Source organism: Hibiscus syriacus, unplaced genomic scaffold, assembly GCF_006381635.1.
Source record: "Hibiscus syriacus cultivar Baekdansim isolate YM2019G1 unplaced genomic scaffold, ASM638163v2 tig00111769_pilon, whole genome shotgun sequence".
NCBI classification, from domain to species: Eukaryota; Viridiplantae; Streptophyta; class Magnoliopsida; order Malvales; family Malvaceae; genus Hibiscus; species Hibiscus syriacus.
In genome coordinates, this window is record NW_024063172.1 from 4,080,543 (window position 1) to 4,101,626 (window position 21,084).

At 36.4% G+C, this 21,084-nt stretch overlaps 2 protein-coding genes and 2 pseudogenes across 4 annotated transcripts; 3 read left to right on the forward strand and 1 right to left on the reverse strand.

Moving 5' to 3' along the window:
* Positions 1-1,978: 1,978 nt before the first annotated feature.
* LOC120169447 lies at positions 1,979-8,276 on the reverse strand. Its single transcript, XM_039177589.1, has 6 exons — positions 8,162-8,276; positions 7,976-8,039; positions 7,031-7,829; positions 5,179-6,845; positions 3,772-4,659; positions 1,979-2,153 (listed from the first exon to the last, which is right to left on the reverse strand). The coding sequence occupies exons 1-6, from the start codon at positions 8,274-8,276 to the stop codon at positions 1,979-1,981; spliced, it is 3,708 nt and encodes a 1,235-aa protein (XP_039033520.1).
* On the forward strand, positions 4,302-16,773 carry LOC120169757 (cellulose synthase A catalytic subunit 8 [UDP-forming]-like). Of its 3 annotated transcripts, none has more exons than XM_039177880.1 (13): positions 4,302-4,307; positions 12,420-12,608; positions 12,810-12,874; positions 12,942-12,993; positions 13,085-13,229; positions 13,331-13,597; positions 13,783-14,128; positions 14,250-14,513; positions 14,603-14,815; positions 14,908-15,166; positions 15,261-15,460; positions 15,548-15,901; positions 15,992-16,579. In XM_039177880.1, the coding sequence occupies exons 2-13, from the start codon at positions 12,431-12,433 to the stop codon at positions 16,577-16,579; spliced, it is 2,931 nt and encodes a 976-aa protein (XP_039033811.1). In that variant the 5' UTR covers positions 4,302-4,307; positions 12,420-12,430. The 3 variants fall into 3 exon arrangements, with proteins under 3 accessions (XP_039033811.1, XP_039033810.1, XP_039033809.1); XM_039177879.1 differs by lacking the exon at positions 4,302-4,307 and adding an exon at positions 16,675-16,773 and having other exon boundaries at positions 12,431-12,608; positions 15,992-16,624; XM_039177878.1 differs by lacking the exon at positions 4,302-4,307 and having other exon boundaries at positions 12,431-12,608; positions 15,992-16,773.
* On the forward strand, positions 9,573-11,286 carry LOC120169758 (annotated as a pseudogene).
* Positions 16,774-17,884: 1,111 nt separating the features above from the next.
* On the forward strand, positions 17,885-19,349 carry LOC120169448 (annotated as a pseudogene).
* Positions 19,350-21,084: the final 1,735 nt, after the last annotated feature.

Here is a 21,084-nt window from a genome sequence, read left to right on the forward strand (position 1 = left end):
AAGCAGTTGTTGATATCTGTGCTTGCAGGCTCCATGCTTAGATGGCTCATGTGACTCCTGATTCCATGGACAATTAGATAACATGCAAAACCAGCTTCAACATCAAGACAAATTTGGGTAGAATATAAAGCCTCCTTTTCAAAAGATGTTAGCAACACGTCAAACACGAATGGACAAGCATAAACAGATGGGAGAAAAGGTTTGAAATATCTTAAGATAAAAACATCATAATTCGTATATTACGAATTGATTGCGGACCTGCTAAAATCCAAGGTAACATACCTTAAATGCATGCTTGTGAAAGAATGATTAACCAATTGGGAAGCAGACAAAGTGTTGCCTCTGATGAAAGGCCATGTTTTAGATCTGCCCTTTACTTTGTACTCAATTAAACACTTGCGTTCCCTGTTTTCATGCCCATTTCCAACGGTTTTGATAATTATTCTGATTGTATGAGATGATAAAAAATCTCCTCTCTCAAATATCACTACTTTAATTATATCTAGAGTCGAGTGAGAACTTTATTAGCTTTTTATTATTACAATGAAGTTATGACAACCTAATAATCCATTTCATCATTTTGGTGTTTCTCCATAACCCCCAAGTGTCCCTGTTTCCTTACATCGTCGTCAACAACACCCCTTTGTCCAGGGCCGTGGCAGGGTTTTCGGGGGCCCTGTACAAATTCGTATAAAGGTACCCCTATTTTCTAGATATATTCGATTTCGGGGTAATAATAGTGGCGTTTTCTTGACAAACGCCGCAATAAATCCATCTATAATGGCGTTTTATCAATAAAGCCGCAATAATAGTGGCATTTTTTGAAAAAACGTCGCAATAGGTCTATCTATAGTGACGTTTATTGGTAAAACGCCACTATATATTTTTTTGGAGCCCCATTTTTTGAGGCCCGGTCGCGTAGTTTACGCCCCCAGCCATGACCCTGCCCTTGTCCATACTCCATTGTCGGTTGGTTTATATGCAACACCCTTAATTATTACTGTTAAATCAATGAAACCCTTTTTGTCTCTTACCATTTCAACAACTACTTTCCAACAGCTTGTGTCACATGTCCATATTATCTGATTAAATATCTGACAATCATTCCGACATAACAGCACAATAGCAAACAAATGTTGAATTCCAAGACATACCCTTTCTTCCATCCTATAAAAGTTAGGCCACCGGAAAGAGAATAAGGTAAAAGAAAATATGGTTACTAAGCTAAGGAGAACAGCGGCATCTCGCAGAAAGCGCCTTCACCTTATGCAGACAAACCCCAAATCTGTGAGATATTTCAACAAAAAAGTTGTTCTCCATTTCCACAAGCTGAAAATCAAGTTGGAAGAGCTACAAAGAGAATGCCAAAACCTTAGGGTTGTGAGAAACGAGTACTTCACTGATTCACTCTATTGAATCAAATACAAATCCCAGGTAATTTGCTTTACTTGGTTTAAATAGTTCTCATGCTGGCATTAAAGTTTGTGTATATATATTGATGGTGGAGCTTAGCAGGAGGTGAAAGTGGAGAAGATTGGAGAACAGTTTGAGGTTAGACTTGTTTGCAGCAACAAAGGAGGGGACAAATTGGTGTGGATTCTATCGGCGTTTGATGAACTGGGTCTTGATCAGTGGCGGATCTATGTGGCCTACGAGGTAGCAATTGCATACTCATTTTCCTTAAAAAAATACCAACACTTAATATACTATATTAAAACTTAAAAATTCTGCACACTCTTTTTATTTTTATTTTGACTTTTCTGTACATTTTTAGTTGAAATTTGTGTTCTTTTCTGCACACTTTATTTTGTAGTTGAAATTTGTGTTCGAAAGCTGTCAATATATTCTATATTTTTAATTAAAAAACTAATTAAAATAATATATATCTTTAAAAACCTTTCATTTCAGCTATTATTAATACTAAAGCTTTTGTTTTGCTTTCAAACCCACAAACTCCAACCTCACTGCTACTCAATTCTTATTTCTCAGTCTTTTGTTTGTGTCTAAACCACTCGTCACGACGCCGTTCACCGGCGATTTTCCGATGAACTTCCTCAATCAAGTCGTCGGTAAAGTTGTTGCTTGAGCTAGTGCGTCTTGCAGCCATTTGTTTTCCATGGAAGCCATTGCTGAAGCTCAAGGACAAGAAGGAACTGGTATCAGAGATTTTCATTTTAATTACATGAAAAGATACTGAATTATTTTCATCCATAAGCAATCTAGACTAGATCTATTATGGGGGGAATTCCATTGCCTGGAATTGAACCCGGGTCCCCTGGGTGAAAGCAAGATATCCTAACCACTGGACGACAATATATTATGTTATTATAACATATTCCATTTCTAAGATTTGTCAAAAATCTTAACATGATTGGTGTATATATTCGATCTTAACACGAATATTGTTCATTACTAGTGAGACATGATTATTGTTCATTACTAGTGAGACTTCAAGCTCATTAACAGAGATCAGAACGGGCCGAGTTAGAGTCGAATTTTTGGTCTACTCGATTTGACTTGGAGATATATATATTTTAATTCGAACTTAACTTGATATGAAAGTTATATATCATTCATCTGACTCGATCCGACCCAAAAAATATATATTCTTTTTCTGACTCTGACTTGACCTGAATTTTTAGAATATAGTCTAACCCGGCCGGTATAAAATAAGAATTTAATTAAAAAGAATAATAAAATTTTAAAAGAAATTATATTGCTATTCTCGGGTCAAGTCGGGTAGAGTTTTTCACCCTCCACCCGACCTGACCTCACCCCCTTAAAAAATTCGACTTGATCCAATCCGAATCTAATTTTTTGTAAAAATAATTCAATCTTATCAAATAAAATCGGATCGAAAACCATCAATTTTGGATTAAATTACCGTCCATACTCGTGGCCCTAAGCATAAAGATCATTTTTAAGGGCATGCGGCACCAATTTTGCTAGAACTACATCATCCTTGTTATATTAGGTTTTTTTTTTGCCTTTTAGAATTCTCTTTTTAAATTCAAAATGTTCCATTGTCGGATTGTTTATATAAAAAAAACATTTCACTAACACAAAAGACATCCTTAATTAAGATAAGTATAGTCTTAGAAAAAGTCATTGTATAATATTTTCTCAATCCTCTATAAGTCATTCTCACATAAAAAAAGGGGGTTTTATTCTCTATCAATCTTCTTCGCCTAAGACGAGATATAATCTTTTAAAAGGATTGCGTGGGTCTATTATTTTTTAATACACTCAAATAAAGGCCTATTATTTTCACATATGTTCAATTTAGTGCCAATAAAATAACATTTTTTTTAAAAATTGTTTGGTCCTTATTTGACTATTTTGATAGGTTAAACTCTTATTTTAGCATATATGAAACATTTGACCCTTATTTTATCATTTTATAAAAATAGACTCTTATATGAGCAATCTCTAAAAAAATGTAGTCTTTTTTTTTGGATAAATCAGATTATATTACCCGAAACAGAGTTTAAGTACAACCAATTAACCAATCAACATTGTAGAACCAAAAGAAATAGCCTATACAAAATGATTGGTTATGCTATACCCCAAGCATTACATAGCTTTAAGTTAGTACTATCTAGTCTATTAATATTAGTTCCCCCAAGACGGATTCCAACAACGTCCTTAACCTCCTTTAGCAAGCAGTCGATCGTTCTACTCCGTCCTTGAAAGATTCGCTGATTTCTTTACTGCCACAAGGAGTAAATAACAGCAGTCTAAGAAATTTTCAAAATGGTAGTGAGTAAGAACCTCCCTTTCCATAATGAACTAGCGTTTATGACCATTTCATTCCATGATAAGAAAGTGGTCTTCATCCTATTTAGGGTCAGAATTGAATTCCAGAGTTCCACTGCCATTGTACATTGTGAAAAAAGATAGTCCCTTGACTCGTAAGAGTTACTGCAGTTAACACAAATACTGTCGGTGCTAATTCCCATTTTAAGAAGTCTGTCTCTTGTAGGCAGTTTGTTGAGAAGAGCCATCCAAGCAATCAAACTGATTTTTGGAATATTCATTGGGAACCAAATCAGTTTATGCCATGTAAAAATCTGCCCTTTGCTTCGAATCAAGTCCCAAATTTCCTTAACTTGTGGAGAACCGGCAGAAAAGATTGGAAAAGCTTCAGCCCTTAATTTTAAGATTCTATTGGTGCTCCAACTCAAATTAATTGCTGCTTTATAATGCCAAAAGTCCTGCTCCTTAAAAACATATGCCTTAAGCCAAGCAACCCATAGGGAACCGTTTCCTGCTAAGATTTTCCGGATTAGAGTAATGAGACAAGCTTTGTTCCAAGTTTTAATGTTATTCAATCCGAGGCCACCTTCTGATTTGGAAACACAAATGTTATCCCAACTCATATGAGCACCAGCAGCAGATTTATCTGTTCCTTTCCAGAAGTACCTAGAGCAAAGTTGTTCCACTTTTTTAAGAATAGAAGTTGGCAGGACTAGTTGTTTGCACCAGTAATTGATGACATTGAATAAGACTGATCTAATGAGCTCTAAGTGGCATGCATAACTTAGATTTTTGCTAGACCAGTGATGAAGCTTGAGCTTGATCTTGTCAATTAACGCTTGGCAATCCTTTTCGGTAAGTTTGCGGGTGACCAAGGGAATACCAAGATAACGAATAGGAAGACTTCCAATTTAAAACCCCATAATAATTCTTAAGTTCTCAATGGTTCTTGAAGGAATCCCCGCAGCAAAGATTTCACATTTGGCAGGATTCAGTTTAAGCTTCGAGACTTTATAGAATTTGTCAAGAATAGTAAGAACACCTACAACAGAGTCAATATTGCCTTTGCAGAAGATAAGTAAATCGTCAGCAAAAGAGAGATGAGTAAGACCAATTTTCCTGCACTTTGGATGAAAACCAAACATTCCTCTTTCGGCAGTCAAATTAAGCATTCGGGATAAAATATTCATCGCAAGAACAAAAAGATAAGGGGATAGAGGGTCTCCCTGTCTTACGCCTCTAGCTCATTTAAAATAGCCGATTAATGTTCCATTAAAAGAAATGGAATACCTTGCTTGTGTGAAACATACTTCGATCCAAGCAATGAAAGCAAGAGGGAGATTGAGAGCTTTAAGTATTTGAATGATGAATCCCTAGTGAATGGAGTCAAAAGCTTTATGATGGTCAATCTTCAGTGCGCACCTCGGGGAAATGGATTTTCTTCCATAGCCTTTGACCATCTCCTGTGCAAGGAGGGAATTATCAATAATGATCATTCCTTTGATGAAAGCCGTTTGGTTCAAAGTAATAATATCCGGGAGAAAATCAGTCAATCTTCTAACAATGATCTTTGTAATGATTTTATAGATGACAGAGCAACAAGAGATTGGACGATAGTCTTTAACTGCACTCGGATTTGGAATTTTAGGAACAAGAGCAATAATGGTTGAGTTAAAAGCATGGTGAATTGTTGCACTATGAAAGAAGAACTTAACTGCAGCAACAACATCCTCGCTCACTATATTCCAAGAGTTCTTAAAGAATAAAGGGGTGAAGCTGTCGGGTCCCAGAGCTTTATCCTTGCCTTGGCAAAATACAACTTTCTGAATTTCTTCTCTAGTAATTTCCTTAACAAGGCTAGATGAAGCTTCATAAGGCAATGAGTAATTGAGAAGATCTTTAAGAAGGATAGGATCGATATCTTTGACCATGTTGTCAGCTGTTCCAATCAGATTAGAATAAATTGAGACAATTTCTTTCGACATTGCTTCAAAAGACTCCAATCTATAGCCTTGATCATCAACAAGAACACGGATAATATCCCTCGTGTTTTTAAAAGCAATCGTTGAATGGAAAAATTTGGAGTTTTTATCCCTATCTTTGATCCACTGCACTTTTGCCTTTTGCTTAAGGAATACAACTTTGGCAGTTTCCAAAGTATACAACTCTTCTTGTAAAAGAAGCTCATTCTCGATTGTTTCATGTCCCTTTAAAGTGAGAAGTTGTTGATTTTCCAGCTCAATTCTTTTAAGCTTGACTCGATCCGAGAGCATGCTATAATTCTCCTTATTAAATCTCGTAAGATACTCTTTGAGTCTTTTAAGTTTAGTAAAGAGAATTTGCATAGGATTGCCATGAGTAGGTTGGAGCCAAGATTGACTTACTACATTTATGAAGCTTGGATGAGCAACCCAAAAATTGAAGAATTTAAAAGGCTTTGGCTTATTAGCAGAAATTTCTTTGAATAGCCATGTTAGAGACATGCAGTGGTCAGAGACTCCTGGTGCAATGAACTCAACAAAAGAGTGCTGGAAGATAGTAGCCCAATAAGAATTTATCATGACCCTGTCTAGTTTCCTTGCAAGAAAAAAATCTTTTTGCTTGTTGGTCCAGGTATAAGAAGGGCCAAAATAATGATGGCCATGGAGTTCAAGCTCATGAGCTAAGTCCTGAAAATCTTTCATATCTGAGGTGAGATAATGGCCAAGGACTTCATGGTCAGTGCTTTCATGGGAGTGCATGATAATATTAAAATCTCCTCCTAAAACCCAAGGAGACTTGTTAACAGTAAGATCAACTTCTCTTAATGTTTGCCACAACTGTCTTCGAGCAGTACCATCATTACTACCATATATAGCTGAAATAATCATTGGAGTACCTCGATGAGATCCTCTAACAGTAATGCATTGAGCAGAATTTTGAATAACAGACAGGTTAATACCCTTCCTCCAAAGAACCCAAATTATTCCATTACTAGCATGGTCGTAGTTGAAACAGAAATTCCAGTTCTGGAATTTAGAAGCAACGATCGCATCTGCTTTGTCCACCTTCACTCTTGTTTCTAATAAGCAGAGGACGTCAACATTATTCTGAGTGGCTCGAATAACCACTTTATTCTACTTTAAGGGACTGTTGAGTCCTCTAGTGTTCCAAAAACTAATTATCATTGAGAAGGCGATCCTAAATAACCCCCTTGACCTCCAGACGTGATGCCTTTAGCTCTCTCAAGATGATGCTTCTTTTTTTATTTTAGTTCTTTCACTAACTCTACTACTCCCAAAGATGCAGCCCTAGGTTTCCTTTGGAAGCTTTCTATACTATTAGGAATCTCTTCAGCATAATTGAGAAGTTCAAATCTGATGGATGAACCTGAAAACTGAGTTTTAGCATTTTCTTTCAATGGTCTTCCTCTTCCCCTTTTAATCACTGATGATTGTACATTTCTTACTTCATTGGCTTCAGTTGGCTCATGGATTACGTGATCTGAAGTAGGAACATTAACACTGCTCGAGACAGCAGCATCATCTTCTGTTGAATTCTTAGCAGCAACATCATTAGCGAAATTAAGCTCTTCAATTTGATCAGGGACATTAACTTCAATCGCAACCTCCTTACACCTTGCATTAACTTCACTACCAACAACAATATCCTTCTTAGCTGCATCAATTGAGTCATTGATAATTTGTAAATTTACTTCAGCAGCAGCAGTAAAATGGCACGCAAATTTCTCAGGTTCTTGCAATACTTCTATCCCTCCAACATGAGTGGTCGCTGTTGTCTTCTTCTTCCAGACTTGAGGGACAATTTGGTTAGAGGTAGTTTTAAGAACACAACCTTTTTCATTGCGACCAAAAACATTACACCTTCTACAATAGTGTGGGAGCCAAGGAACCTCAACATTAATCAAGGTTGTTTGCCTATCTTTTAGAACTACCTCAATGAGCTTAGGAATATCATCTTTAACGCCTATTTCTATACAGACTTTTGCAAATTCAAGTATGGATTTCTTAGCAGTGATAGTGTCCATGGAGATAGGAACTCCAATGGCACTTGCAATATAACTTAATCCTATTCTAGAAAATAATTCAAGGGGAACATTGAACAGGTGTACCCAAACTGGGATTTTAGACAAGCTGAAACTAAGTCTTTTAAGGTTAGGCTCCCAATTCCTAAGGATTAAGGGCTTGTTATGCACATGCCAATGACCGTTTTGCAATACCCAATCTCTAGCTGATTCACTGCTAAAGGAAAAAAACAAAGATATTGTTCCCAGCGGAATTGACCTGTAATTGGGATCCCAGCAGAGCTTTACTCCATAAGCTTTCCATTGTCCGATGAAGAGAGGTGAAGCTTGGAGCAACTCCCAGGAATTGGCCCACTAGGGGCAGCCTCCACTCGGAAATACCTTCTTCGAGGATCTCTGAAGGCAGACAGACAGTCGGAATACCATCGCGTAGATTGGGAGGAAAATAATCTAGGTTTTGATCAGTCGAGCCTCCAAACAACTTACACCAATCCATTTATCTAGCAATGAAGCGCAACTAACCAGAACCAAAGTGAAGAAGAACATCAGTAATGAACAGAGAAGAAATTGGAGCAGATCGCCGGCGAATCATTTTATAAATCTCTAAAAAATGAAGCCTTATATGAGCATCTAACCATTGTTATCCCCAATGCGTAGACATCCTTAATTGTACAACTCTCAACTATGTCTCTGTGGAAAAATTATATCATGAACCCTGACATAAAATTATCATGGATATTTTTTTAATTTTTTAATTTTTTTATGTATTTTTTATCGAAAATATATTTTCGTCCTCGTGCATATTTTAAATTATCACTTGTTAATAGAAGAATACTACATGTTTTCGACTTTTTTTTTTATATATTTTCACCCTAAAATTTTAAAAATTTAAATTCACTCCTAACACAAATCCTCTGTTCGTAGACGCCAATAACCAACCACTGTAGGACATAGAAACGGCGAAGTGTGTGATTTGCAATTAATAAAAGCAAAGTTTTTTCAATTTGATCCATGCCTTGATGATGAGTTGATTTTGTTTCCCGGGCTACATGGATCTAAACAAAAAGTATAACACGGAACTACATGGGAGGTGGGAGGGGCAATTGTTTCCCAACTTTGATGGTTTAATTGGTTTTGGGTTACTAATATTTTTGAAATTATTTCAATTAAGTCATTGTCCCTCTCAAATTTATTGGTTTAATTATATTTAAGACCCTTTTAGTTTAAAAATAAAATTCTGAGTTTTAATTTTTTGTTTATTTACTCTTTAAGATCCTTCAATTTTTTTATAATTAATAAAATCAAATCATAACACCTTTAATTTTATGGTTTATTTAATTTTATTTAGAAGTTTTAGATTTAAACAATTATATTTATAGAATGTGTTAAATTGTTAATAATAAAATAATATAAATAAATACTATATTATAATCATCTTAAACTATAATATATATATATATATATATATATATATATATATATATAGTCATTTCTTATTTCATTTTCAAATTAAGTTTTGTTTGAATTACTTATTATTATTGAATTTCGGCGTCAAATGTAGGCAATGAGAATATCATCTATGTTTCTGCTGGAAATGAGGTTGCTTTGATGTGCATATGGTAATTCATCTTCGTTTTGACTGTTTTTGCTTTCGTTGCATTTAAAATTTGCTTAAGCATGGTTCGTTTATAGTTAGCAGATAACTCGAGGAAGCCATTGGAGAGTTATAATTATAATAAAGAAGAGATAGATCAGGTAGAGATTCTTTTGGAAATGAACTTTTAGAATGCTTTAGCTTATGAATTTTAAAGTTTAGTATTTATACATATATTTTATTTTTTATATTTATGCTTATGCAGGTTACTTGTAATTCCAAATCATCTTTCCTTGCTGCTGCCGATGATGGTGGTGGGATTAAGGTATTCGATTTTATTTAGTTTAGTCATCTACAATATGTTTGTAAATATAAATTATCATTCAAATGAAGAATTTATTTGTCGGTTTATGTAATCGATAATGGGAATTTTTAACATTTTAACCTTGTATGGTAACATGTGTTGCAGATCATAGACATTCGCCAGAAACGTATTTCCAAGACCTTGAGATCTGGACATACTAGCGTATCCTTGCTCTTTAAGCCATTTGCTTTTTCTTATTGTCCGTCAGCATATAATTGCATAAATGTTCATGTGGTTTATTAACTGAAATTCCTGGCTCTGAATCTCGTTTCTTGACATATTTTTTCTCAAAATCTTTTATCTGTTTCATTTTTTTGTTAAACAAATGTGTATTTGGATTCTGGAAAGTTTTATTTCGAGCCCCCTTTTTCAGCTAGTCTTCTTTCATGTCCTCACCTTAATACATCACAGATCTGCAGCAGTGTCCAATTCATTCCTTGGAGACCTTGGGAAGGTAGTCTAAGGTTTTATGGTACTCTTTTAAATCTCTCCAACTAAATTTGTGTGTAATATATGTAAACTTCACAGCCAAGTTTACTGGTACACAGTTTTTCTTAGCTCTCCATTACAGTTAGAACGTCATTGGAGGGTTGATAATATTATTATTTTGATTTTGATTTGGCAGTCATTACTGGTGGTCTTGATTCAAAGCTTATCACATGGGACTTATCAAAAGGGCCCCCGCTCAAAATCGTAGATTTTGGTATGTATGTCTTGAACTCTTAGTTTCGTTGATCTTCAAGTATTATGTCATATTCACAACAATTTTATACTATCACGGACAATAAACTTAAGGTGGTGCATCTTCACATTAAGTCGTTGATTTGATCCTCATTATGATTATTCTAATCAAATATAAGGTCAGTGCATTACTGATTAATTTCTCTGATTTTGCCGCCTTTCCTGCAGGCTTGCCTGACATGAGGAGTGGTAGTAATGCTGGACAATGTTTAAATCCAGCTTTTGTTCACTCAATAAAAGTTCCAGAAGTTGATATGTTGGACAAATTAGGCAAGATATGTGTTGTGGCTAGGGGTGATGGTGTTATTGATGTGATTGATATGGAATCAGAACTTACAACCATGAAGCCTAAATGTTACATGAAATCTCGAAAAGGAACTCAGTCTGTGTACAAAGGCAGTGATGGTGGAGATCCCCGTGAAAATGGAACTAAATGGTTGCATTTAGATTACTCTCTAGGTGGTCATACTGCTGCAGTGTCTTGTGTGGCATTTTCGTTGTTCGGAGAGAGGGGGAGGTTTCTAGTATCAGGCGGGAATGATAAGTTGATCGAAGTATGGGTTTGCTCTAAGTGTCTTGATTCATGGCAGATTGGAGATAACAATGAGCTTCTACATTTGAACATCAATTTAAGCAAAAAGGTGAGGCTTGTTGCTTCTTGTATCGAATGCATTCCATTTCTCTTCGAAGCTCTCGTCTTTAACATCGTTCTTTGTTAGGTAAATTGGCTATGTACGACTCCTTCGGAATCGGACAACATTGTCATCTGTGACAACCAAAGTAGTGAAGGCCTACAACTCGGCATAGACATCACGATCGATCAAGATAGGCTTTGCTCCACTGGCACTAACCTCGATTAAGAGGATATATCCGCAACGATTCGAGCACAGCTTGTAGTGATTGGTTCTAACTAGTGTATCTTTGTTGAAGAAAATAGAATGAGACAAATATAAGCAATGTACCATGGTAATGAGGTTAAATAACCAAATGAGTTTAATCATTTAATCATTCTGCTTTATTTTTTATTATTTGAACATGACTTTTCTGATATAAAAATAACTCTTCAACAAGATAGGGATCAAATTTGCAAATCTTGGGTGGCAAAATCAATGTCCAAAAGAGAAGGTTTCAGTTTCACCCCATGGCCCCAGCTATGACTATGTAGTCTGACCTAATTTTAGCACATGTTTGGTTTGGTGTCATACATCTTCCATTTTGATCTACTGCCTTGAGCCTTTTTTTTACCCGAACCATATGTCAATTCTAAATTGATCTCTAAACTTCAAAACATTATAATTAAATCCTAAAACTGAAGTATCAGTCTAGGCATCGGTGTTAACGTTATAAATGAACATGCTGACGGCTAGATCGACAGAAGGGAACTTTATATTGAATGCTCAATTAGAATGTTTAGAAGTTCAGGGACCAATTTAGAATTTCATCAATAATTTTAGGATGCCAAGTGCAATTAACCCTTTGTTGATCCTACTTATCTTAATTGGTTAGATTGTAAATCCAGTTGAATAATACTTATTTGCCTCTCAATCCAATTCATGATATTTTCTTACATGAGTTGAATTCTCCAAATCCAGGAGACGGTAAATAAAGCAAAAAATTAATATTATGTATGGTTGGCAAAAAGCTAGTTAGTTGAGGATGTACATTGCCCAACCGAAAGCTTCCTTCAACTTCCCGCTATATTTCAAACTTCTCTTTCCCTTGCAAAAAAAGTGTAAGCTTTGCTTGTCAGATCTCTCTGCAAATACATGACACCAACAACTCACCTTCCATATGCCACCAAACGCCTTACTTCAACCTTTCTTCACCATTACAACATTGTCATCTCCCATTTTGGGTTTGTTTCTTTCATATAAAACACAAACAGACACAAAGGATTGAGACCATTGCCTAGCTTATTGTAGATTTGGGTTAGAGACGAGTGCTTACAGAGATGATGGAATCCGGGGCTCCGGTTTGCCACACTTGTGGTGAGAATGTTGGGTTGAATGCCAATGGTGAACCCTTTGTGGCTTGCCATGAATGCAACTTCCCCATCTGCAAGAATTGTTTCGAGTATGACCTCAAGGAAGGTCGAAAAGCTTGTCTCCGGTGCGCTAGTCCGTACGACGGTATGCTTCTTTTGATTGTTGATGCTAGTTTCTACATTTTAAGTTCATTTCCATTTGGTTCTTGATGAATGCTTGTTACATTTTCCCATAGAGAAGTTGTAAACTGATTGAACCTGTTTAGTTTTTAACAAGTTTCTTTGTCATGGGTTAATGTTTTGACCTGACTGCTTGACTTCCCACTGTGAACTCCTCACTCCTCAGAGAACCTGTTGGACGATGCAGAGAAGGCATCCGCCGATCAATCTGCACATTTGAGCAAGTCTCAGGTACTGTTAAAGGTAATTTATTGTTAGAATACCAATAGCTCTCTTATTCTCTTGTTCGTTTATGCAGGAAGTTGGGGTTCATGCAAGACATATCAGCAGTGTATCTACACTGGATAGTGGTATGTAATATCAATCTCTTCCATAATATTTTCCTTCAAGAAATGATACAATTGTAAAGGTCTAATGGTTTTGTCTGATGTTTTCATGAAGAAATGACCGAGGACAACGGGAACCCGATTTGGAAGAATCGGGTGGAAAGTTGGAAAGAAAAGAAGAACAAGAAGAAAAAGCCTGCAAAAACCAAGGCTGACACAGAAGCTCAAGTCCCACCTGAGCAACAAATGGAAGATAAACCGTTAGTATTTAACTAAAAAGCAGATTAATGATAAGATTCTATTTAATGCAGTGTTTGTGTTTATGGCAAGTCTTACTGATATGTAACATTTGTATTTTCAGGGCACCGGATTTCTCCCAGCCCCTCTCGACTATAATTCCAATTCCGAAAAGCAGACTTGCGCCATACCGAACTGTGATCGTTATGCGATTGATCATTCTCGGTCTTTTCTTCCATTACCGAGTAACCAATCCTGTCGACAGTGCTTTTCCCCTGTGGCTCACTTCAGTCATATGTGAAATCTGGTTTGCCTTTTCCTGGGTGTTGGATCAGTTCCCTAAGTGGTATCCTATTGACAGGGAAACATACATTGACAGGCTATCGGAAAGGTACAAATCTGTGAATCAAATACTTTCAGACATATCATTAATGATGCTAATAACATGAGTTATCTTACTTCAGCTGATTCAGGATCATAACTATGTAATATACGGTCTGTTACTAAGCTTGTTTGTATCAGTTACTAGTGAAATAAGTATCTGAGATGGAATTTGTTTTTCGGGGACTATGGCAGATACGAAAGAGAAGGCGAACCTTCTGAACTTGCTGCAGTGGACTTCTTTGTGAGTACAGTGGATCCATTGAAAGAACCTCCATTGATCACTGCCAATACCGTGCTTTCCATCCTTGCCCTGGACTACCCTGTGGATAAGGTCTCTTGTTATGTATCTGACGATGGTGCCGCAATGCTGTCATTTGAATCTCTAGTCGAAACGGCTGACTTTGCAAGAAAGTGGGTTCCATTCTGCAAAAAGTTCTCAATTGAACCACGGGCACCGGAGTTTTACTTCTCACAGAAGATTGATTACCTGAAGGACAAAGTGCAGCCCTCTTTCGTAAAAGAACGTAGAGCAATGAAAGTAAGTTCCTCAAGCTTTCTTTTGCTACATTTCTTGAATATCTGGAGCACTGTGATATTAGAAGTTATAGGGCTCAATACCATATTTCATTTAATAATATATCGTTTCGATTCGATTGCAGAGAGACTATGAAGAGTTCAAAATCCGGATTAATGCACTAGTTGCCAAGGCTCAGAAAACACCTGAAGAAGGATGGACAATGCAAGACGGAACGCCTTGGCCAGGAAATAACACGCGTGATCACCCTGGCATGATTCAGGTGTTCCTTGGATATAGTGGTGCCCGTGACATCGAAGGAAATGAACTTCCCCGATTGGTTTATGTCTCTAGAGAGAAGAGACCGGGTTACCAACACCACAAAAAAGCTGGTGCTGAAAATGCTTTGGTGAGTAATACTTATCATAATACCTGGCTGCATAAAAATTATTAAATATTCTATTGCGATTCGCAACTTACACGAATAGCTTGTTACAGGTTCGGGTGTCTGCAGTTCTTACAAATGCTCCATACATCCTCAATCTCGATTGTGATCACTATGTTAACAATAGCAAGGCAGTTAGGGAGGCAATGTGCTTCCTGATGGACCCGCAAGTTGGTCGAGATGTATGCTATGTGCAGTTTCCTCAAAGATTTGATGGCATAGATAGGAGTGATCGATATGCCAATCGCAACACGGTTTTCTTCGATGTAAGATCAAATCTAAACCATTTTTCTTCTTGATTTAGTTATAAGCATAAGCCTCTTGAGCTCTGACAATTCTTCCGAATTCTCAACTTCAGGTTAACATGAAAGGTCTTGATGGAATTCAAGGACCAGTTTATGTCGGAACAGGTTGTGTTTTCAATAGGCAAGCACTTTATGGCTATGGACCACCTTCAATGCCCAGCTTGCCCAAGTCCAGCTCATCTTGCTCATGGTGTGGCAGCTGCTCATGCTGCTGCCCAGGCAAGAAGGAACCTAAAGATCCATCAGAGCTTTATAGGGATGCAAAACGAGAAGAACTCGATGCTGCTATTTTTAACCTTAGGGAAATCGAAAGTAAGTCTAAAATCTTTCAGAAAATTGAAGTTAGACTTATACTTTACTGAGCCATTGTTGAATTGTTGACATATCTCCGGTTTTGTTCCTGCAGACTATGATGAGTATGAAAGATCAATGCTGATCTCTCAAACAAGCTTCGAAAAAACTTTTGGTTTATCTTCAGTCTTCATTGAATCAACACTAATGGATAATGGAGGAGTGGCTGAATCTGCCAACCCTTCGACACTAATCAAGGAAGCAATTCATGTCATTAGTTGCGGTTATGAAGAGAAGACTACATGGGGAAAAGAGGTTGGAATTTTTTAATATGAAACATAAAATGCTCTAAGCTCATTTTCAACTTCAATCTCCTTGCTTATGATCTATATGTTTGTTCAGATCGGATGGATATACGGTTCGGTCACTGAAGATATCTTAACCGGTTTCAAAATGCACTGCCGAGGATGGAGATCGATTTACTGCATGCCCTTAAGGCCAGCATTCAAAGGATCTGCACCGATCAATCTGTCTGATCGGCTGCACCAGGTTCTTCGATGGGCTCTTGGATCGGTCGAAATTTTCCTAAGCAGGCATTGTCCTCTATGGTATGGCTTTGGAGGCGGTCGTCTTAAATGGCTTCAAAGGCTAGCATATATCAACACCATTGTCTATCCTTTCACATCCCTTCCTCTCATTGCCTATTGTTCTCTGCCTGCAATCTGTCTTCTCACCGGAAAATTCATCATACCGACGGTAATGATTGCTAGTAAATCATGCATTCTTATTTAGTTTTCAAGACAATAAGAGCTTACGTTGCTTCACATTGTCTAATATGATGATCAGCTCTCAAACCTGGCAAGCGTTCTCTTTCTTGGCCTTTTCATGTCCATTATTTTGACCGCTGTGCTCGAGCTCCGATGGAGCGGTGTCAGCATCGAGGACTTATGGCGTAACGAGCAGTTTTGGGTCATCGGAGGTGTTTCAGCCCATCTCTTTGCTGTCTTCCAAGGTATACTGAAGATGCTGGCAGGTATTGACACCAACTTCACTGTCACTGCCAAAGCAGCCGATGATGCAGAGTTTGGTGAGCTCTACATTGTGAAATGGACAACACTTTTGATCCCGCCGACGACACTTCTCATCGTCAACCTGGTCGGTGTCGTAGCCGGGTTCTCCGACGCACTCAACAAAGGGTACGAAGCTTGGGGGCCACTCTTTGGAAAAGTGTTCTTTTCATTCTGGGTCATCCTACATCTTTATCCATTCCTCAAAGGTCTCATGGGTAGACAAAACAGGACACCAACCATCGTTGTTCTTTGGTCGGTGCTGTTGGCTTCCGTGTTCTCCCTTGTTTGGGTCCGGATCAACCCATTTGTCAACACCGGCGACAGCACCGCCCTGACGTCGAGCTGCATTTCCATTGATTGCTGATGACATGTTATTGTTTTTTTTCTCAAAAGTGAACCATTGCATTTAAGTGGACTGAAATATGTGTATGGTCTAAGTTTTGAACAAATTTGTATGTGCGCATTTTGTTCTCAGAAGTGTGCAAGTGTTTCTATGCAATGCTATGAGCTATTTTTCATTGAAATTACTTGAAATGAACTGTGTACTAGTCTGCAGATTATGCCCGTTCCAATTTTCATTCAATCTTCCACTGAAAATGACATTTATAGCAGAAAATCTAAGTAAAGCAATCACCCTCTTTGTATTCTCTATTTTTAGTTTTTTGAATTTTTATAAATCCATTCTCTACTAAAATTTTAAAAGTTCATTTTATCGAACATAAAATTATGTGTTGTCTCGTACTCCCTTGCTGGTGTAATGGAAACGAAACCAAGATCTTAGGCCCACACATGATTAAGAATGTGTGGGAAGTAGCATAAGATTCTAGTGTAAATATTAAGAAAAGAATCCTGATAGGCAAAACAAAAGCTTGTAGTCTTAATATTCCTTTGTCGATTGTTATATTTAACGATAGATTTTAATCGTAACTATATGAATTTATTGATCATAATTTAAGTCATTAATGAAAAAAGAACATTTGTTCCCACGAATGAAGTCCCTTGTAATAAACAAGTTAAAGCCCTTGCAAGGAAACCAAGGGTTCATCTTAGTGCTTTCCTTGTAATTTAGAGAAGGTTGGATCAAATGGAAAAGTTACCACTTCGGTGGAGGTGCTAAAGAAAGAGGAAGCTGGAAGCCACGTAAATCCTGCTTACAAATGTATATTGGGATAAAGCAACTCTTGTCCCTGAATTTGACATTTATTTTCAACTTGATCCTAAAATTCTATTTAGTTCGTTTAATACCTAAACCTGGCAACTTCTTTTCATTTTTAATCTCCCTTGGTGATGTGATATTTTGGAGTATCATATCATCAAAAAGATCAAAACTGATATGAAAAAATGATTAGGGTCAAATTAAAGAAAGTTTAGCGAATTTAGGGACTAAAAATTTATTTACCCCAGATATTCTTATATATATATACACATGCTCTTTTTAACCGACAAGCTTTTAGATTTGGTCTTAAAATTTTGTTTAATTTACTTTTTGAAATTACCTACGTGGAAAAAGTTTAAAAAATATTACTTTGACGCTTGTTTGTTTGTCGTACACTCATGAATGACATAAAGAAACATAACCCCCCCCCCCCAACACTTCTTTGTTGTCTTCCTCTTTCTCCGCTTACCTTCCCAAGTTCCAACATCACTGAAAACTCACACACTTCCGACCATGAAACCACCATCATTCTTCCTCATCCACATTGCCGTCTCCGCGGTCTCTGACACCACTGAAACACCTTCTTCTTCCTCCTCGTCTACTCTAGACCCCAAACAAATAGAAGCACTCGCATCCCTCAACATTCCCACCGCAAGAGACCCTTGCATTCAACCTTCGCCTCACAAGGCCACCGTATGCCACAGCTCCAAGCCCTTCCGCCACCTTGTTTCCCTCCACCTCTCCAACTGCTCCGCCGATCTTTCCCTCTCCTTCACAGCTCTTAAGTCCCTATCTTCACTTCATTCACTTTCCTTCACTAACTGTCACACTTCCCCTATCCGTTTCCCTTCCGATCTCTTCCTTTCCCTCACTTATTTCTCTTGCATTCAATCTCTCCGCCGCCTCACCGGCGTCTGGCTCTCGCATTTCGTTAACCTCACCGATCTCACAGTTTCTTTCACTCCGGTTAACACCACCGGCCTTTATGTGATCCTTGGGAATATGCACAAGTTGAAGACTTTAACCATTTCTCATGCTAATCTCACCGGTTCACTTCCGAGAATCTCACCGGTTCACTTCCGAGACACCTGCGTCAGAATCTGACCCATGTTGATTTATCTGATAACAAGCTCAAAGGGAACATACCAATTTCCATTACCCTTCTTGATGATCTTGAGTACTTGAACCTTTCTTCAAATGGCCTAAATGGGGTGATTCCAACTGAGTTCGGTGACTTGATATCATTAAAGAATCTATCTTTGGCTTCCAATTCATTTTCTGGGTCAATCCCAGATTCTATATCAGCTATAACAGGCTTGGTTCATGTTGATCTGAGTAATAACCAGTTCAATGGCACTGTCCCAAGGTTTTTCTCAGAGTTGAAAGGCTTGAAAGTGTTGAAACTTGAGAACAATGAGCTTCATGGTGTCTTGCCTTTCGATACTAGTTTCATAAAGAAACTAGATGTTTTCAAGGTTGGTGGGGATAGCAATTTGTGTTACAATCATTCTGTTCTATCATCACAATTGAAGCTTGGGATTGCTCCTTGTGATAAGCATGGATTGGCAATGTCACCTCCTCCTTCTAAGGGGTCTAGTGTTAGTGATTCTTCAGATTATGATGAGGATGATAGTGCAGATGACACAGGTGAAAAGAAGGATCAACATCATGGGCCAAATAAGGTTGTTCTTGGTGTTGCAATTGGTCTTTCTTCAATAGTTTTCCTTATTGTTTTCTTAATTCTTCTCTCAAAATGGTGTGGTTGAACAAAACAGTAATTTTGATTCTTGGTAAGATTTTCGGACTGGAGGGGAAATTGGTTATTAGAGTTTCCATTTATTTATTATTGAAATTTGGTACACTTGATTTATGATAAATGAAGAAGGAAAAAGATAGCTATAGCCAATAGGTGGGATTTTGAGAGAGGATCTAGTGGGCTATTCTTGTTTTGCTGATATTTTTTTTCCATTTAATGGTTAAAACAATGAAGAAAGAAAACAACAGTTGATACTTTTGCCTGTATGGAGTTTATTACATCAAATATCAACTTTGGCTACTAATAAATCAAGAAGCCAACAACCACTTCAAGTTAATTGGACTTGGATGTGAGTTTAGGGTATAGGCATGTATCTGACGCGGGTATGGGTAATTTTTCAATGGTTTTCCATGTATTTGGAGGATCCCTAGACATCATATCTCCATATCAATGCGTTGGACAACGATACTTCAACAAAAAGTTAGCGGTGTATTGCATACACAAATGCTAACTTTCAAAGGGGTTATAGCTAGTTTCAAGCCACATACTATAACCAGAAAGGTAAACCTTTAAACAACTCATCCTAGTTAAACGTTGCATCGCTATCATATCAAATTATCACTGAAAGAATAAAAATCGACCAAGCTGCTTCATTCTTCCCAACCCTAAACTTAAATAAAAAGCACTGCAGAATATAAACAAGTGCATTGCCGTTAATAAATCATATCGAATCATCCTAGAAAGACTAATAAAAGGCATTGCAGGATATAAATAAGTGCATTGACATTGAAGTAGTTCTAGTGTTTTAATCGCAAACTTTCAACGAATCAAGGACCTGAACCTATCAAATATTGCAAGCTTAGTTCAAGTTATGTAAATTCTCATCAAATTAATGCATTATCTGTCGTAACCGGTTTTCGTCCGGGCACGAAATATTTACTTGACGGGAAAATTTATGTGAATAAATGGTTTTGAAAATAATTTGGGAGTCGCCATCGGCCTTTTGGGTCAGGTAGGTCGAATACCTAAAAAAATCTTTTAAAAGAGTTTTAAGAAAACATCAGTTACAAGATGAACTGATCTGCGTTTTAACCAAAAAAAATTTTCATTTTAATAATAAAAAGGGATCCGTGGTCGGTTACGTTTAGGGAAGGATTAGCACCCCTACAACGCCCAAAATTGGTATTTTTTAATTATAAATTGTCTCTATTATTAAAAATTTGAAAATTCAAAATATATTTAATTTATAATCCTATTATTTCAAAATTATAAAAAATATTTAAAAATATCGGAAAATGACTTCTAGATGCCTTAAGACAGCTCTTTTCTTTGATATTGATAAATATTAATTTAAATTAAATAATATTTTTTTATAATTTTTAAATTTTAAAATACCAGAATAGGACATCCAGTTGTATTAAGACTGTCCTTTTCTTCGATATTGAAAAATAAATATTAAAATAATTTATTTAAAAAAATTATTATTTATTATATATATATATTTATGAATAAAAATATTTAAAAATATAAACAAGTAAAAATAAAAATACAACTTAGAACAATATATTTAAAAGCAATAAAATAAATGAAAACATTTAAAATAAATGACTAAATTATAGTAAAAATAAAATTAAAAACCTAATTCATAATTAATCAAAATTATAGGGATTAAACATGCTATTTCTTTATTTTATTTATTTAGTGACTAAAATAAAATTATTTAAAATTCGAATATAAGAATAAAATAAATTAAAAATAGAAACTAGGGATTAAAATATTATTTATTAAAATTAAGGGATTAAATCTGTTATTTATCCTAAATATATTATTTTAATATAAAGGACTAAAATAAATGAAATTAAAATTAAAGATCTGAATTAAAAGTATTATAAACTCGATTTAGTGACTAAAATGTAAAGTTTACAAGTTTAGATGGCTGCGGAAATGATTTAACTAT

Coding starts and splice junctions, on each gene's coding strand:
- LOC120169757 (XM_039177880.1), top strand. CDS start 12,431: ATGATGGAATCCGGGGCTCCGGTTTGCCACACTTGTGGTGAGAATGTT. Junction 14,129..14,249: donor AAGAACGTAGAGCAATGAAA/GTAAGTTCCTCA, acceptor ATTCGATTGCAG/AGAGACTATGAAGAGTTCAA. Junction 14,816..14,907: donor GCAACACGGTTTTCTTCGAT/GTAAGATCAAAT, acceptor TCTCAACTTCAG/GTTAACATGAAAGGTCTTGA.
- LOC120169447 (XM_039177589.1), bottom strand. CDS start 8,276: ATGGATTGGTGTAAGTTGTTTGGAGGCTCGACTGATCAAAACCTAGAT. Junction 8,040..8,161: donor TTCAGAGATCCTCGAAGAAG/GTATTTCCGAGT, acceptor TCCCAATTACAG/GTCAATTCCGCTGGGAACAA. Junction 4,660..5,178: donor AGAAAATCCATTTCCCCGAG/GTGCGCACTGAA, acceptor TTAAATTGGAAG/TCTTCCTATTCGTTATCTTG.